The sequence below is a fragment of the Oxyura jamaicensis genome, chromosome 1 (assembly GCF_011077185.1).
Source record: "Oxyura jamaicensis isolate SHBP4307 breed ruddy duck chromosome 1, BPBGC_Ojam_1.0, whole genome shotgun sequence".
In the NCBI taxonomy this organism is placed as follows: Eukaryota; Metazoa; Chordata; class Aves; order Anseriformes; family Anatidae; genus Oxyura; species Oxyura jamaicensis.
In genome coordinates this window covers 108,189,822-108,208,958 of record NC_048893.1, presented here as the reverse complement: position 1 = coordinate 108,208,958, position 19,137 = coordinate 108,189,822, and the positions used below count along the sequence as shown (strand labels likewise).

Here is a 19,137-nt window from a genome sequence, read left to right as displayed (position 1 = left end):
ACAGAATTCAGATCAAAGGCCACACTTGGTTTTCCAGAGTAAATATTATGACATGGGAGCTCCACCACCCCCACTCTTCATACTATCAAAGTATCGCATTGCACTACTACTTTTCAACGCCTCCAGGAAATCAACATTAAGCTATGGATACATGGCTATCTCTGAAGCTGCGACAGTAGGAATATGGAAAAAGGTATTTAACAGCACAAGCTGTTAAAGTGAGTGCTCATGGACAAGGTTGACCTTTGACTATGGAGGCAGAGCTCCACCGACCTCAGTAGAGCTACTTATAGGCAGGGTCCTTTTGGTGCCGTAGGTCCTTGAGCAGAGCGCCGAGGACTTTGCATAGTCTGTGAGTGGCCTTTTGTGGCACCTTTATCAGTCACCTACCATCATGGGCTGGTAGATAAAGAGAAGTGAATCACTTCCGGCACTGCTAATGCTGATGTTCCTCGATTTGAGACTTACCAAGCAGCTAGCAGCAAGTCCACTTAACACAGCAAATGGATTTTTTTTTTAATAATACTATCTAAGCACATATTCTAAACCATCTTATCACGTAGCTAAAAAGAGTAACAAAAAGCAAGGCGTCACTAAGCAGCTGTGTGAAGAAAGGGATTCCAGGGATTCGTCTCTCACTGAAATGCATGAGCAAGCAGGGACTGTCAGTGTCACTATGCTACCTTTTTCATTTTCCATTCACCTCTTCTTTTCCCTTTTTTTCTATTTTTTTATATTACACAGCTATTACAAGAGCAACTTTTTCACTAGATACTAGAGTGTTTGCTGCTGCACAAGACATGGAGACTAAGCTCCTACTGCAAAGCAGTTAATGTCATCTGGTTTTGTAGCTTAAAGTCTCTTCTTGAAAGCATGACAAGCAGCACATAATTCCTCTAAACACACTCTTCTCTAGTGAAGAACCTTCCTGGGCAGCACTACATGACAACACAATTGATTCATCACATTTCTAGAAAGATAGACTACATAAAATATTTTACTAAATGCGGAGTAAGATGAGTGAGGGAACAGGCATGGAGGAGGAAAACGAGTAAATTATCAGGTCTATTCCACCAGCCACAGACATGTGCTGGAACATTTCCCTTGTATGAGCTGTGCAGAAGCAGGACACGAGACAGCCAGCTTGTGTGAAACATGGGAAAACAAATCCTAACTGTTTGGGGTTGTTTAATAAAATAGTGGCTTCTCTGGAAAATTAGATCAGAGGTTTTCCTTTGGGAATGGGAGGAGACGAAACAATTGACTTAAGCTGACTGTTGATAAAACACAAGTGTTTGAGCAGACTGTGACTTTAAAACTGTTTTTACTTACAGTGAAATTATCACTAATAAAGCAACCTTGATTTTTTTTTATAACATACCCAGTTGGACGCTGCGATGTAATTGCTTTGTTTTAAGATACAGACTGTGTACAATCTGCCTTGTTTAAAACATCAGGCTGCAGACCTGAGGACAATTTATCTCAGCTATCTAGGCTACGGAAGATCTGTCTCTTTCTCTATACGTCCCACACCACCCACTGTGAGGAGACCTTTCTATGCAACTGAAGCAAACAAAACTGCAGGAACAGCTCTGAAGTTATTTTTTGGCATGTAAATTTTAATTGAACACATATCATCTGATTAGATCTGGTTTTGGATGTCAAGTTCACATACTGTTGTGTAATCAAACACCCAATAACAGGAAAGTTATAGAAATTCTTTAAATCTATCAGATGTTCATATAGCACTGTTGCAAACCATCTGGTCTCACTTATCTGCTAAATCAAGATAATGGGTGGTATCCATCATTACTGATGAATGATTCATGGTAACATATCAGTATCCTTTGACCCGTAACTGAGGTAATGCAGCATTCTCCTTTGCTTTTATTTTCCCAGAGACATTTGATTCACTACAGAGTAATGACTAGAAGTCATGGTAGTTCTTCTAGAGACCAAATTCCCTGAGTAATTTTTGAGTATTTCAAATTTCATTAACCATGCTCTTCTTGTTTGTTTTGAGATGTATGTGCTTTATACATTAGAAAGATTGTCCATTTGACCTGAATGTTAAGTGTTTTTCATCACTTTTCAGGTGATGAAACTTTTCGAAGAAAGAAAGTCAGTCAAGTGTTTTAAGTCTGCAGCCACAGACACTGCTTTTGGCAAAAGTGTAGGCATAGAAATAAATATAATCTTCTTCATTTTTTTTTTTTTTTTAGTGAAGGGCATATTTTCTTTTCAGTGCACACATTAACATTAATGGCAATTACCCAACAGCAGTGAGATACTATACCCACAGATGATTAATCTAAAACGTCCGCATAACTTGAATGAATTGAGAACTGCATGCAACTGACACCCAAATACAATCAAGTCTCTATTGTCGATCTTTTTTATATTTTTTAATGGCCCTCTAAAACAATTTCTTATCGGGTTCTGGAAGCAAACTTAACAAATATAAATAAAGGACCAAATTTTGCTAGATGCTAAAAATGCATGCAACTCCCACCGACTTCAGCGGAAGCATATGCATATGGGGGCAGAATCCAACTCAGTAAATGCAAAATTATAAAGATAATAAAATAAGTTACTTCTGTGATGTCAGTTCTCTAATTCTTTACAAAGTACCTGATTTAAATAGGAAAGCCGCTGGTTAGAAGATGAAGGATTATGCCCATACCCAGTTAAAGCTGAATTATTTGGAACATTTTTTCACAAGATGCTGTCAGGAACAGCTTGATTGCTATCTATACTCTCCCAGCTCCTCTTTGCAGCAACATTAGCAGTTGTCACATGGAGGATTATGAAGTCTTAAAATTCTCTTTATAAAACTACCAATTTTAATTACTGGAATTGCCGAACTAGTTTCATACCAATAAGCTTGATATTGTTGTCTTCATCTAGCAACAGATTTTCTATCTTCAAGTCTCTGAAAGAAACAAAATATTTTGAGTGAGCCTCTGAAATAATGAAGCAACTTCCCATCACCCTCATCAGTTCATTTACAAGACTCATATATATAATAACGGGTATTATGAAAGCAGCGCACACAGTTCCACATTCAAAGCAGAAAGCCCCATGCACTGTCTCCTCTCCGTAATTACCAGTACTTTCACATACAGGTTCACACCAACTCTTCATGCACAGAATGAATTTACAAACATTTGTCAGTAAATCCTGTAATTAATCAGATTCTTTAAATTTCTTGTGTACTTATAAGCCTGAAGAAACCTTGTACATGGGAAACATTTCAAATATGTTTTTGAATTGGAGGTCATTTTCTCATTGCTCCTCATAATCAAAGTCTCTTCATTGTCTGTAGTTGGAGAATAAACCGCAGAGATTTGAGGAGCCAAATGTCTCTTCTCTGATATTGTCTACAATTCTGGGGACCAGAATCAGCCTCCCCATGGGGATGAGACATCCAAACACTTTACAGAGGTGGTCAACACTAGAATGCTAGTGTAAGGATGAAATATAGTACCAGGAAGAATTTTTTTGCAGTGAGGGTGGTGAGGCACTGGCACAGGTCGCCCAGAGAAGCTGTGGATGCCCCATCCCTGGAAGTGTTCAAGACCAGGCTGGATGGGGTTTTGGGCAGCCTGGACTGGTAGGAGGTGTCCTGCCCATGGCAGAGGGGTTGGAACGGGATGGTCTAGATGAACTAGATGGCCCCTTTCCAACCCAAATCATTCCATGATTCTAAGATTTTCATGTGCTAGAGCTGAAAACTGAGGCTGAGGGATTGAAATGGTTTGCCTAATCCCATCTAGTATGCTAGTAAGAAAGCTGAGAGAAATCCTCACACAGGTTTTCTGAGTGCCACTTCAGTGCTTACTCCACCATGCTACTCTGCTTGACCTCCCCAGAAACACTTCACAGACTAGGGCCTGGAACAATTTGGGGGAAGAGAGCATAAAATGAAAGCAGCCATCTTCTACAAGACTACCAACCAGTCAGCTGACATGTATTTGTGAGCACTCCATTCACTTTACATGTGTTCTTTCATCATTTAAGAATGTGGTTGTGCATTTCTAAACCATGTTCTACATAAGAAAAATATCCCAAAGATTATTCTCCCAAAAAATAAAACAGTGAATGAATAAATAAATAAATAAATGGTTCAACTACAGTATAAGCATTAAGTATAATACGAAAAATCATTTAGGTTGCTACACAACTTCCACACGACTTCTAGGAATTGCTTGTGTCTTTCTTACAAGAATTTTTTCCACAGTCCAGACATAAAATATTTCTATTAGCATGCCAGGATATCAATAGCTCAGACTGCCAGTGGTGTTTCTCTCAGTACACTTTGGAAAAAAATGGATAATAAAGCCATCAGCTATAATTATGGGAAGTCAGTGACATCCATGTTATTTTGCCTTTGTAAGGAAGAGGGAGTAATGAAGAATGCCTCTGTTGCAGATGAATATATACGCTTAATAAAATAAGACAAGTAAACCAACCAAACCAAACAAAGCACTTTCACGGGAAAGGATCTGGGAAATAAAAATAACTGTGACCAACTCCAAGCCTTTTTTTGTAAATGTTCCCCTCCCCTCATTTTATGTCCATGCTTTCTTTCAAATAAATCTAAGAAGATTATCTGCGTGTAGGATGACACTCACTTCACCCATACAATCACAAGGACCTTCTCCCTATTGAACAGATGTTTCCATACCCTAGTTAGCACTTCTTGCAGATTTTCCTTGCTTCATGCATGAAAAGAAAGAGGGGAAATGATACATAAATCTATCGAAGAAGAGGATTTTGCAAATCTCTGCTATTCGGCGGCATTCCTCTCTTTGCAGGAAACTCCATGCATTGCAACGCGCTACAAACCCACCTCTCTGCCTCCTCCAAAGGGAGCTTCTGCCGTATGGTAACCACCACGGCTGAGAAATTGCTTGGTACAAGAGTGACGTGCCTTGCCAGATGGATCCAGATCAACCCACTTCCACTTCCCCCCACTGCCAAAAAAGGGCTTATTTCTTCACGTGTCACGCCTTTATTGCTTGCAGATGGAGATTTTTCCACAGACAGGGTGATTAGCCTCTAGAAAGATACCGGGGCCAGGTATTTAACAAGAGAGAGTGCCAAAAAAAACAGTATGGAAAAGAAAAAAGACTTGAAAAACCAACAGAACCAAGTGGGACTTCGAGTCATACACTGAAACACTCAGTACAACCTCTCAAAGCGAGAAGCAAGGCAATTTGGAAGTTCTGAGTACATTAAACATTAGCTAAAAAGAGGTAAAGTTTTAAAACTAAAGGAAAGAAAATAGAAAGATGAAAGCTGTACGTTGAGGCGAAAAGACATGCAGGCAATTAGAATAACAAATGAGCGACAGAAGAGCTAAAAATAAACACAAGATATTTAAAAGGATTCATGGTTAAAAAAAAATAAAACCAAGGATAAATATTACAGGGAATCTTAAAGCTATCAGAGGAAAAAATAAATAAATATAGCTTCAGTATAGAGTGCAATCAGACCTGGTTAATTAAAGCCATTCACCCGTATGTCTATTCTCAGCAGACTTGCCAGTAAGCGGTAGCTGATCTAATTGTTCATATGTACCACATTTTTGTCAGTCCATGTCAACATGAAGGCCCTTTTTTTGGTGTGACGCTGGGAACTAGGATAACATATTTTCACTCCTTGGTACAACCTAACGAGAAGATTCCACACAAACCTGTCTCAGAAACACAAAGCTGTACAAAACCAGACCAAGAAAAGCCAGACTAGACCATAGCTGGAGAACCACTGCTACACAGACATGGACTATCCAGAGGGTGCAAGGCAGGACCACTCTGCAGCCTGATCCCTCTGGGATGGCCACCAGCATTGCTCATAGATGACCAGTACCGATGTACGGCAGGAACCTGGCACCCATGGCCAGGTCAGCAGGAGTGCAAACAGCCTGATGGTCAGACAGGACAGAGGGCTTATTCTGTGAATACTTTAAGTGACTTTAACAATACACCAAATTACCAGCTATTTCTTTTTGACAAAAAGTGTGATTGTGCAATCTGGTTTTATATCTGTCTTAAGATCATCCCGTAGAGACAGCACTGATTTCCCTCAAGTTCCTAAATGTTTTATTATGGCAGTTCAATCTGGTTCCAACATAAGTGTTTTTGTCTGTTTTTAATTATTTTTACTATATTATTATTATTATTTACAGGCAGGCTTATCTCAGTTGCTACTTTGTTTGAATGCTTACATTAATTCCTTGCAATGGAAAAAAATAGCACCATTACATTGAAAAGTTAGGGAACACTGAATTTCATGCACAACCTTATAAATGGTTTGACAAACAAACAAAAGCAAACATCCCACCATATGTATTCTAGTGAGATTTCTTTTTGCACATTTTTTAATGGCAGTATACTGCAAGGCAGAACGCAAGTTATTTGCTACAACACGCACAATGCTTGAAGTCCTTCTTGGAAGTCAATGGGAAGACCCAGAGCAATTAAACATTAGGCATATATGCAGGTCCCTGCAGACTCAGAGGTTCCTGTAATTTTGCAAATGGCTTGCACTTTTCAACAAGGCACAGCTGCTTTGTGACTGGGAGGGCCATGCAGCTGTACACGTACCACAGTATGTGAAGCTGAGGTGGGGAGAAGACATGCAGTTGCTGGAGACCTTCAGTTCAGAGTGGGACATGCTTCATGGGATGGCTTGTTTAGGTTTGGAGTTTGTTCTTCTATTGATGGAGCTGATTTTTCCCTGGATTTGCTTAGAGCTTCACAGACCACTTTGGAAACCCCTACTCAAGCCAGTGACTACACTGAGCAACATGAGCCTGCTTCACTTAGCATGCTACCTTAGGCTTGAGCCATCAAAAATCACATCTCAACTACCAACCCACAAGCTCACTTTATAGCCCCATGAAAGAGCTGGGAAGGGTGCAGAGTTTTGGGTTCATCATCGTGTTAACACACATTTCAAAGGCATTGCTTTGCTATCTATTATTTACTGAGCCCGATTCTTCTATCAGCCACAAAGTCACTGAATTCAATGTGGTTGACTCTCTAAAAGTGGAATTTGTTCCATTGTCTTTACTAAGACAATGTTTAGTTTGTTTACAGCAGAGCAGTCCAAGAGAGAATGCCCAAAGGTAATTTTGAAATCTGACATAAAATAGAAAGACAAACCAGCTTTGCACTTGAAAAAGAGACTTTGTTCTGTAGTGCAGGATCTGTCGTAAATACTGCAGCAGCAGCCAGATTACTGGCACTTAAAATTAATGGGATGGAAGTTACAAAAGCCAACACGTATCAAATTAGTGGCTACCAAAGAAGGATTCCTGTAGCACCCTAAGCAACTGCATCATCATACCACCTTACTCTGCTTGGTGTGCTATAGAAAGACCAGAAGGGTATTATGGAAAAATATACAAACACCACTCAAAACCTCAACTATTTTCTTATGTCTCTCAAACTCCTGATCTGCTTTTAATTACAAAATGGCAGTGGAAGGTATGAATATACTGCCATGAAGACCAAAAAAGGGGAAACACAGAAAGCTACCTTTGCTACCAATACATTATTAAATTCTTTTCTTTGACATCCTGACAGTAATTGCACTGAATGGGATTGAATTTTGTTAAAATTACTTTAAAAGGGTTGTTGAGAATTTCCTGTGGGATGCAGTTGCAAGCACCAAGGCTTTCACTTCGTTTTCTCTGTTGTCCTCACACTCCCGAGGGGCTTATTGTTCATCCTGCCTTTTGACAGCATGAAGGCCTGTGTAAACACCCTCTGAAAAGAGAAAGCTTCACCAGATACTGCCATTTGGGTTTGTTTTCTTCTGTCAGAGGGAAAGATAAATATTCCTACCTGATTCACAGTCGAGCTTGTGGCAAGTGTATTTTTAGCAACCAACCAGCTCTTCTGATAAAAGCAGTGAAACAAGTGATTACACTGAATTATATTTAGAATAGCGGCATTTCTTTCTCCAGAAAGTGGCCACTGAAACTTGGACACTCCTCATCAAAGATGCCGTTCCTACCCTGGGGTACCTGCAGCTTTCATACATCATAAGAGAAGAAATATTTATAATTTAAAATATGGTCAAACTCAAATTATTTTTTTAATCTCTCAAATTAAAGTGAGGTTTCTTGAAAATTTTTTGACTGCTTGCATGTCACACTGCTTCCTAAAAGAGGCATTTCTTTTGAGTTCTGGGTCCCAGCTCTTGTCCAAAGATCAGAGTGCTTTTTTGCCATGCCAAGTCTTGATTGTAAATCATGCAGCCGGCTGAGTAATATTCATCAAATAATGTAACCAAATTTTATGCAAATTCTTTCTGTTTTTTTTTTTTTCACCCTGAATTAGAGAAGAGGGCAAGTCATCTAGATTATTCTCTGAATAATGCGGACAAAAATGCCAGTGACTTTTGTAATCAAAGGTTCGGTGCATACTTTTCAATGTTCTGCCTGATTCAGGGTGAATGAGGAAAGCATTTTGAGAGAGGCAAACAGCAGACCGCTTCCTGGCCTACAATGCCATGTTTTGTTTCACACACAGCGAATGCGAACACCCACAGATCACCACCTCAATGAAAGCTCTGTTATTTTTACCTGTTTTAAAAATAACAACAATAACAACAACAGAACACTGTCATTTCATCCAGGGTGAGCATGAATCAGACTTCTGCACTATTTTTTCCCCTCTTCAGTTAAGTAGTCTGTTTTTAGAGCTGCCACGGTTAACAGCCCAAGAAGCTGAAGGACAACTCCTGTGGTGACTACTAGTCCTTGTCCCTCTCTTGCACACGGAGGGACGGGAGAAGAAATCTGGACTGGGTCGCCTGTGTTTTTCTTGCGTCTCTGTGCTGCTCTACATACCTTGTTTGCAGAGTAAGCCACGATGCTAACAGTTAAGGCAGAGAAAGTATTTTATTGGTATAACCAGAATTGGACCTGCTAGTTATCCAGATATATTATGATAGTTTGGATCCTCTGACCAGCAAGGGAATCAAAGCCAGGCCTGCCAGCCCCCCATAAGCACACTGGACACTGTGACATTAAGCAGAGGGCAGATTTCCCTGTGAGAGAGACTGCTGCCGCTGAATTCAGCACTGCTGCTAGAAGCTCAACACCCTCATCTGTTCCTGACAGGTTTTTCTCTGCCCTTCTCGGAAACATTGACCTTTTTCTTCCCCCGCACCTCCTCTCCCTACATACAGGATATGAATTGATCCTTTAAAGCAATAAATAGACTTCTTCCTTTTCCATGCCCCAAACTGTAGGGTTAATAATTTAAAGAGATCAGCAGTTCAGCTGCTGATAGAGGACCTGCAGACTAGACCTGGCTGCTGCTCAAATATTTATAGTGCAGTACCAGGTACCAGAAGCTTAGCTCAAGATAAGACCTCAGTGTACCTGAGGTTATAGGTGCATGTAGCATGTACCCCTAAAAGACCACAGAGAACAAGCAGCGAGACCTCAAGACCAAAAAAAAGCAGGTTTCTGGGAGTGTATAGCTGGGCCTAGCAGTGTAGCCTGGCAGTATTAAGTCCCAGATCTGCAGAAGTATGCAGGTGCCTCGCTCCTGGTACCAAGAGGATGGGGCCTACACGACTTGCTCAGCGCCACGTGGCAAATCTGTGGGAGTTCAGACTTGACTCCCGTCATCCCAAATTTAGAAAGTGTAGTCTCCTTCTTAGACAACATCCTATAAATACACCTAGGAACAGAATAAGAGGCATACTGGGTCAGACCAAAGGTACATCAGCCCACCATCCTCCTGTCTCCATGGCAGCCAAGAGCACATAAGTGGAGAAGGAAATAGGGGCAGGCAATCATGTGTGGTATCTCCACCTGTGCGCTCTCAGCCTCTGCCAGGTGCTGCTCATGGGCTTCAGGCAGAGGTACAGTAAGGCTATTCCCTATTCTGAAACCCTCAGCAGACCTCTATTTGATTAACTTGTCCTGTTTCCCCTTGAGCCCAGGTAAACATCCTGCTTATGCACTGATTAAAATAAGGTCCTAAAGAAAGAAACACATCGCAGAGCATTGGAGCAGCTCTGGATGTCTCCTGAGAAGACACTGAAAGATGAACTGAACAGCTGCATACTCTGGATTGCACTTTCCTTTCTCCAGTCTTGCGAGGTCCCATTGGGGCAATACAGTTAGTGGAAAGAGCAGAGAAGCACAAGCAAGGGACTTCTGTGAACCCATTCAGGCTTCATCCTCAACAGACTTTGGCCAAATCAGTTCATCTCCCTATACTGCTGTATTTCAACCAGCAAAACAGCAGACGTGACCTCCTCAAAGAAACAGTGAAATTATACATTAGTTAATGTTGGTACTGAGCTTCAAAGAAGCAGAATAGTACTAATGTAGTACAGGCCTATGTTGACGTAGTACAGGCCTGTGTTTAAGGACATGGAGTTAGTGCAGCTCCTGTGCACTGTCCTAAAGTTAAACATTTAGGCAAGTGCTTTCTGGAGATACCTTTATTGCCTAAAATATGAACAGCTAAACAATATCTTAAAGATTAGACAAAAAGCTGTCTAGAATATGCTTTCAAAAAGAAGTCACCTTGCTATAAATGCATGCATAGACACCACTTTGAGACTCTGAGATAAATTTGTTCCAGAGAAGGTTTTCAAGATTACCTGTGGACTACTCCTGCCCGATGAAGATGTTCTACTGCCAGAATAAGCTGCCTGATGTATTTGCGTGCTTCATGCTCTTCAAGTCTTTTTTTCTCATAGATCTTGTGCATCAGGTTGCCACCAGGGCACAGCTCCATGACAAGGTAGTAGCTGTTCTCAGTTTCCAGTATATCCAACAGTTGGGCTATATTTGGGTGGCGGATCATCTGCTGGATCTGCCCTTCCCGTCGCAGATTCTTGGTGACATAAGTGTCCTTTTTGGCTCTTTTCTTGTCAATTACTTTCACTGCCACCTAGTGAAAAACAGAGGAGAGGGGGGTTATTAGCAGTCACACACCAATGATTTATTGCTTTAAACCTGCACCAACAACCTCAAAAATAAAAATAAATAAATAAATAAATAAAGGGGTGTAATTCCCAGCTGATACGCCACTGTTTCAGGCACAGCTGCCCAGGTCAGAGAAACAGCTGATTTTGCAACCCCAGCCTCCACTGACAATTACCCCCTTGTGCGATGACAGACAAAAGTTATTGCAAGGAAATAGGTAACAAAGGGAAGACAATGATCTTATTAACCACTCCCAAATACTGAACATACTTAATGCTAGACAATTTCATCTACTATCTCAAAAAGTCGCCAAGCTGGTATTTACAAGTTTTTAATTGTCATTTTTGGCTTTTCCTGGCTTAGGACGTACAACTTCAGATGATATGCTTCCATGACAAGTTCCTGAAACTATGGCCAAGAGTTAGTTTTACATGACTGAAAAAAAAAAAAAAAAAGAAAAACAATTGTTTTGGTACAACTCTCCTAGCACATTTCTTTTTCTCTTTTAAAATGTACATGAAAGGCAATCCCCTTGTTACTTCTAGAACTCAGCGACTTAGCAAAATTAAAGGAGGCCAAACTTTTTTTTTTTTAAACGCAGGTACTGAATTGCATACCACTCAGAGCTGTCCAAGTCAGCTGAAGCCCATCATGAAAGTATGTAATAAAAGCAAAGAGACTCTGCCTGACAGCCTATGACACAGTCTAGCCCCTGTCGAAGTGCTTTCATTCCTACTGCTGGTGCAGACACTACATGAGAACAAAAGGACGGGACCAGCGAGAATATCACTCTTTTCTACGCATAAAGAATCTGGTTCCTTTTACTGTTTTAATGGAGGCACTAAATAATTGCAATAAATTAGTATCTGCCTTTATCTGCCTCAAATTTGTAGATATTTATTTATTGAGATTTCTCATTTAGAGTGCGTGCCGCAGACTTCCAGGTCATCTGTGCCAGACAATGATTTAACAACATACAATGATTTAACAACATATGCCAGCAGAGCAACAAAAGGCACTGGATCCTCCTCCCCTGCCCCTCATTTCCTCAGAGCTCTGCAACAAAGGAAGTCCTTTAACGCATGCACCAGCCCCAACAGCTCACTGATCATTACTCAAGTGGCAGTTGTTTGTCAGGATGAGGGGAGGGAAATACAGTGCTTGGTATTCCTGTGCAACGCTGAATTTTACATGAAACTGTTTGGAAAGGTTCTTGTTTGCACACCTACAGGTCCAACAGAAGGCAGAAAAAATGACACAATCCCTCTGCACTCCCTGATGGAGACAGAAAGATGCTACACTTGCATCTTTGCTGCGTGCCTTGATTTGGCCTTGGAGGACCTCCTGCATTAATTTATTCCTACAATGAGAAGAAATAACAAACATGGGGAAAATCTTGGAGTTTTACTGACTCAATTGCTAATTGTCAATGCCTAGATAGTATCTCAAGCCAAACAGGCTTCCATCCATTTCCATCTTGTACAGCATTCCTCCTCATGGCTGACAAGCTACCTACTCACAGCACGCTCACTTCCAGCTACAGCCAACTACATCGTTAAATCCACGGCATTGTGGGCTGCTGGTCTTGGGCGACAGGGAGACAAAGTTGATCACAAAATGCCTAGCCCACCTCCCTGCATGAGAAAGTGTCACATCAGGCACGTGACAGCTCCCAGTTTGGCTAGCCTAGCCTTTTTTCTACAAGAAAAAGAAAGGTTGAATTAGTAAACAATTTGGTTTTCCTTCAGCAAAGAGAATCAAAAATAAATAAATAAATAAATCGAGACAGGTTAACACAAACTCCTTGAGTCAAAGTCAAGTTTTTATCAGCAGATGAATTGAAAAATAAAACTACAGGAGTCTGGGCTGAATAGTTTATCTTAACAAATAGAAGTCAGCATCGCAGCACACATTATGAGCTGGACACATTTCTGCTGTTAAAAGATGATTCTAATGAAATACCCTTGATAAGAAGGCAAGGCTAAACACCACATGCGTGACAGCTGGCTGGGTGAAATATGGAGCAGCATCAGAGCCATAAATGCCTGGAAGCTACATTCCTGACTAGTCACATTAAAGAAAGATCATTTTGTTTTAAGATAAGACAACAGGCAAATCAGAGCTTTACTTAACCATTTTTGAAAGCCTCAGGTGATTCACCAAGGAAACAGTCTTAAATTAGTATGTTCTTCAATCTAATGAAATAAGACCAAGAACACAGAGGCTTGCATGGATTATTTGGACAGCAAACCACAAAAGCTATTCTGGTGAGGACAAACAAATTCGTGGGTAACAGAAACATGATATACCAGTTTGTTTGCTGGAAGCACAACACAACCTCTACAAAAGTTGAAAACAATGCACACGAAAATGCTGCTGTTTTCCACAGCTGCAGGATACACAACATGGGTTATTAACAAAACGGAGCAGTAACCTCTTGTCCATATCAGGAAGTCATCCTGAATTCATTGACTAAAAAAAGCACATTACTAAACACATGCATATCTCCTACACAGGCTGAGCATGGTTGTGGGGAACAGGGGCAAACACCTGAACCCAGGAGGCAGAGCCAACTAAGTGACTACTTGCCAACTTTTTCACCATCACAAAGAATTAGCTATCTCCGTCTTAAGGACAAATTTTCTCCTTGATTTTGACAGGTGCTTGGTCAGGCACCCTATCTGTCCCAGGAGAGCTGCCTTCAGACCCAACCTTGAGTCTCAGCTGCCTTTTCCATACCTTCAACACCCCTTGCATCAGGTCCAAGAAGTCTGCCAGCACAGCTAACAGCCAGCTGACAAAGGAGGCAGTAACAGTTTTGTTTCAGCAACAGCTTTGCATAGGGGAAGAAGAAGAGTAAAACACCAACTAACACTATGGAAAGCTTGCCTTTCCCATATCAGAGAGGACACGAGCTTCTGTGACACCTTGCATGATCCTGGGACAGTGCAAGCAGGACCTTGCCTCCTATCCTAGTTCCATGCTGTAGCACAGGGCACTCCAGAAATATTTCAGATGGATGTTCCTCTCTCCATCTCAGGGGCTATTCAAAAGCTTTAAAGAAACCTCCATATATCTAAAGAAAAAAATACACAGTTGACCCAATGATAGGGGGTCAGCACTGTCAGGCAGAGCTCCGATGGTTTGGTTTGTTGTTGTTGTTTTGTTGTTGTTTTGTTTTGTTGTAGGTTTTTTTGTTTTAGTTTTTGTTTTTGCCTGTTTGAGTTTCTTGGATTTTTCTCCAATTTACAATTCATTCTTAAGCATACAGAGGAAATCTATGGATCAAACTGTGTGCTCAGTAACTCCAGGGTTGACGTAGCTCAATATCCCTGAGTCTGACTTCATCCAGAGTTACACTGAGGTAAGTGGAGACGGAATGTGCCCTGACACATGTAATATGCACGGGCTCACGTATGGTGCATATGCACGCATACACCTGAAATTTTCATCCATGCAGAAGGAAAAAGCATTCAGTATAGAAAATACTGTAGATGTTAGCTAACCACAAAGCAAACACATTCAAGCTTTCACAACCTACTCAAGATATGACAATTATTCTGTTTTGCTCTCCCAAGTTTCACGTGGGGGTTCTTTGCATCACGCTTATCTCCTGACTTGAATTGCCAGCCTATATTGGCATAGAAATAAAAATAAATGATAAAGCAAGTAATTACTCTGAATATGTATCAACAGTGGCTCTTGACATTCAACACTTTGCTTTTGGCTAAATCTTTGCTGTGTAAATAAATAAATGGTTTAGGTTATTCTGTGGTATGAGATACGAAGATGAGTAATAGGCCATATTTTTGGTTCCAGAGTCCTAGAATTACTGTTGGAATGAATTACTTTCCTGAAGTTTATGGTGTGACACATCATATGAGCAATTGCTGCTTCTCTCGATCGTTGCACTAAAATAGTTCAGGCTGGGCTAAAATGTACTGGAACGGAGGTGAGGGGGAAGTGTAAACACCACTATTCTCCAAAGATAGTTGTAGGAGACGGTTGCATTGCTTGCAGAACCCAGCAGCTAAACCAACATCGGCAAATACAGGCACGTGCCATCACCCAAACAAAGGCACACGTTTGACACGCGTGGGAGGAGGATTTTTGCCACTTAGTGCTTCAGGAGGGTTTCTGAAGCTGCAAGAGAGAGGCAGGGGGTGGAGCTGGCTGGCACCAGACAGCACAAAAACAGTCACAGCAAGGCCCTGAGAAAAAGCAAGAAGAGACAGTTTAAAGGACCAGATGTTGCCTGGAGAAAGCTGGGAGCAAGGGCTTCAGCATCCAGAGAAAGCACATTTTGCATGCTCTTTATAAACAGCCATACCTTCACAAATAAAATTGCAACAGGGCATGGAAGGCAGCTCAGGGGAAGCATTTGGAGTTTCCCCATGAGCCCAAGTGAGGACAAATAATGCCTCGGTTCCTCCTTGCCTATTGCATTCTTCCCTTCTTCTCCTCAAACGCAAGGCAAGGAAAAACTTTATTCTGGAAGGAATGACTTGCCCAAAAGCCAGACCCCTGCCTTCAGACCTGACCACAGACAGACCTCAGCAGACCACCCCGCAAAAGGCTGTCCATACCCAGTATCCTGCTGCCGAAGCTGACTCTGCCTCTCCTCCAACACATGCTGTCTCAGGCTGACCCAGCACACAGCACACAAAGGGTTTCTGCTGGGCTCACCCTGACATCTCCCAAGGGAAGCCCTGGGGCAGTCTGTACATCTGTGCAAGGGGCACGCTGTGCAGGCCCAGCTCCCCAGATCCATGCCCTGACAGTATGCCAGACCCACAAAGCTGAGGATGGGGATGCTGTGCTAGGAAGGAGGAACCTCGTGGTGCTTGGTGTGCTGAAGCCACACTCATCCCTTCCCCTGCCCCTTCTGAGGCTTGTAACTCCACCGGTGACATTCAGAGAAACCATGGGTCAAGGAGTAATACTTCTGATAGGTATTCCTGCAGCGTCCTGCTGATGGGAAGCCAAATGTTGGATACCACAATGAAGTTGAACAAACACACAAAACAAAACATTGGAGGGGGTGGCAAGCCAAGCCTGCTATGCAGCTGATTTTCAAATATATGCAAAGTTGATGGAGGCTAATAGTTTTTGTTTGTTTGTTTTTGTGGGTGGTGTTTGTGTGTGTGTGTTTTAAGTTACTGGGTTCTGTTTGTTTCCAAAGCTGTAAAGAGCTTTGTTCAAGCTATGGTTTTGCAACAAAAACCTCTCTCTACCTAGCTTTTCCCTGGTGAATCTCAGGCTTCATCCAGTTACAACACACCATCATTCCTCCCGAATTAAACTAAGTTAGCAAGCATATGACTACCAGTGACTTCAGTCACACGGTATGTTAGCACCCAGGGAACCCAGGTCCTAATTTCACCTCAGGTTTCTTGCTTGCCAGATTGGATGCCTTTACGCAGGCTGTCTCTTGGCAGGCGGATGAATCTCAGTGGAAGGAAGCCTTCCTCTTTGCCAGAAAATGGTTTTTCTCAATGGCCTGTTTGCTGAGTCGAAGTCAAGAGGTCTTAAACAATACTCATGTCAGACGCTTGCGGTAACAACTGGAAGAACAGTTTCATAGCAATAGCCCGAGCCTAGCAAAAAATGTTATAACATGTTTACCTTTATAGAGAACAGAAGACTGCACGTGACCTCAGGGTATGACATTTAGAGGACTCTTAAAGAGTTTTCCCACTTATCCAGCCACTTGAATAGTTTCCTTCTGCAAATTCGCTCCTAACTTTTAATAAGAGGAAGCCAGTTCCTGCAGATCTCTGCCAAAAGGAGCTCCGGCTGAACTGAGAGGAAGCTGGTTTGAATAAGAATCCGCAGGCACTGTGGGATTTGGCCAGGAGACCAACACAACACAAGAGGAGAAACTTCAGCTATAGACTATTGGAGAGACACCTCCTCCCCTCCCCACCTCCACATCCCTCCTTGTTTCTTTTTTTTTTTTTTTTTTTTCCAGAACTACTGGTGGCAGCCCTGCTGAGATGATGCCAAGCCAGGCAGCAGAGCCAGTTCTCAGCACTGTCCCAGTGTACCCTGACCATTCACATGAAACTCAGAGTCACAGGTTACTGAGTGCAGCCAGGAGGATGGTCAATGGGAAGGACTGAGCCTCCACCATAATCCAAACCTTTATTTCCTGATTTATGCTTAGAGGAGAATGAGACAAAGAGCCAGGCCACATAGGTATTTCATACAGCCATAGTTAGTGCAAGTCGATCTCCAGTTATTTTTTGAGGTGCCCAAGGCGACTCATGCAGTGAATTCATTTTCTTTTTTTCCTTCCTTTGGGTGACAGCTGTCTGGCACCACTCGTAGCTTGCTTTGTAATTACCACTGCTCTCACTACAAAAATCTGAGCTTCGTTTTCAAAGCTGGATGGTGATTTTGGGGCGCCAAATCAGGTCATACTAAATAGACCTGTCTTTGAAGCCTGCCCAGTTCTCAGCATGTTCTTGAGAGCAATCCCTTTCAGGGTATCTCAGGTTGGGCAACCAAGCAACCAACCAACCAGGCATATAAGTTGCTTTTCGTAACTGAATCCAAGGATTAGAAAATGCTGACTTCTTTCACCGGATGGTGTTTATTCTTTGCATTAGCTGTTTAGCTTGGTAAATTTTATAGTACAGCAGTGGAATACATTCATAGATCATAAGTACCAACATCTCAAGAAACAAAGCATTAAAGAAAAGGATCATCCAAGTAAATGCATACCAGCAAACAATAAGCTGTACACCTTCAGAAAGGTCCATGCATACTCTGCTCAGGACAGGGAGAAGTCAGAGCTTTTCTGCTCGACTGTCAGATGTGGATGAGTCCATGCGCCATTACAGAAACACAAATTTAACCTTCTCCATGGCCTGAAGCTGGCATTCACCAAATTACCTGGCAGCCCGTAGCAGCTGATTAAGAGGATCTGCCTGAAGTGGTCCTGGGGTGGCACTTCTGGAGGAACTCCCCTCAGCTATCCTGCTTGGATGCCCAGTTCCTTAACAAATGCCAGCATCTTTTCAAGAACTGCTCTCAAAGAAGACTGCAGAGCATTTCTAAAAGTATTACAAGAAGATAAATGCTTGTTAACCATTCTCCTTACAGCCTAGCCATTCACTTCAAGGAAGTAAGCAATCATCCAAACCTACAGCAACGCGTGAAGGCAGACTTTTCCACAAGAATGACATCTGTTCTATTTATCAAGGATAGAAAAGACCAACCATTCAACCATGGCCATCTGATACCTTTTATACTTGCCTTGTGTGCTTGCTATGAATGGAATAGGAGGATCAGAGACTGAGTTAAACTTGCATGCATGTGCATGTATACGCACTGAAAAGGCTTCTCAGCAATACAATTAGAGATGCATTGAGATTTCATGTTAAACAAGCAGTATCATCTCTCTGCTTCACAGTTGAGTGGTGATGTTCAGCCTTTGATAACTTTTGTGTTTGCTCTTTGTAGGACAGCTGAATTATATGTTCTTTTTCATTTATATTTGCTCTGGAATTAGTAAAATCAACAATTAAAAAACATAGGGAGGAGTCACTTCTGTTAAAATATTGTCCTCTCTTCAGAGTCCATGACAGCGTAAGCCAAGAGTTTGGGGTTTAGCAAGAGATAAAAACAGCTGCTGGACAGATAAGTACGGGATAAATGTCTTAGTACACAGGGGACCACTCTCTCTGTTGGCAGACGAGACAGTCAGGAAAGCTTTAAATCAGCCCCTGAAGGAGAATAAACTTTTATAAACAGGAAAGTAGCTCACAGTATGCTCATTCGTATACTTCAGGTTGAAGGCAGCTTGAATGGAAAGAATCAAATCACTGGGAGATAAGAAAAAAATCTTCCCATTACCTACAATGCAAAGACAACAGTACCCAGCAATGTGCAAAAGGATTCAGATAAGCAAATGAACCCTCTTGATGTCACAGCTAACTTAAATGTAATCCTTAAAAGCATAAGCAGGATGTATTTGTTAAGGTAAGAAAAGGTATTAATTACACCTGTACATGGCACTGGGGACTATTATTAGATTACTATATCTAGTTCTGGCGCAAGCACTTCAAGAATGATGTTAAAAGTTTGCAAAGAGTTCTGAAAAGAGCTTCAGGACAGTCTGAGGTCCAAGAACTGTTTGTCATAGTATCAGCCTGAAGCTCAAAAAT

General features: G+C 41.7%; 1 protein-coding gene across 2 annotated transcripts in view; it reads right to left on the bottom strand.

Moving 5' to 3' along the window:
* HUNK (hormonally up-regulated Neu-associated kinase) overlaps positions 1–19,137 on the bottom strand; it is a 57,399-nt gene that overhangs the window by 27,722 nt on the left and 10,540 nt on the right. For both annotated transcript variants that reach the window (XM_035315608.1, XM_035315610.1), the window contains exons 2-3: positions 10,639–10,931; positions 2,877–2,932 (exon numbers count right to left, since the gene is read on the bottom strand). In XM_035315608.1, the coding sequence (XP_035171499.1) occupies positions 2,877–2,932; positions 10,639–10,931 (349 nt within the window). The remainder of the gene's footprint in view (positions 1–2,876; positions 2,933–10,638; positions 10,932–19,137) is intronic.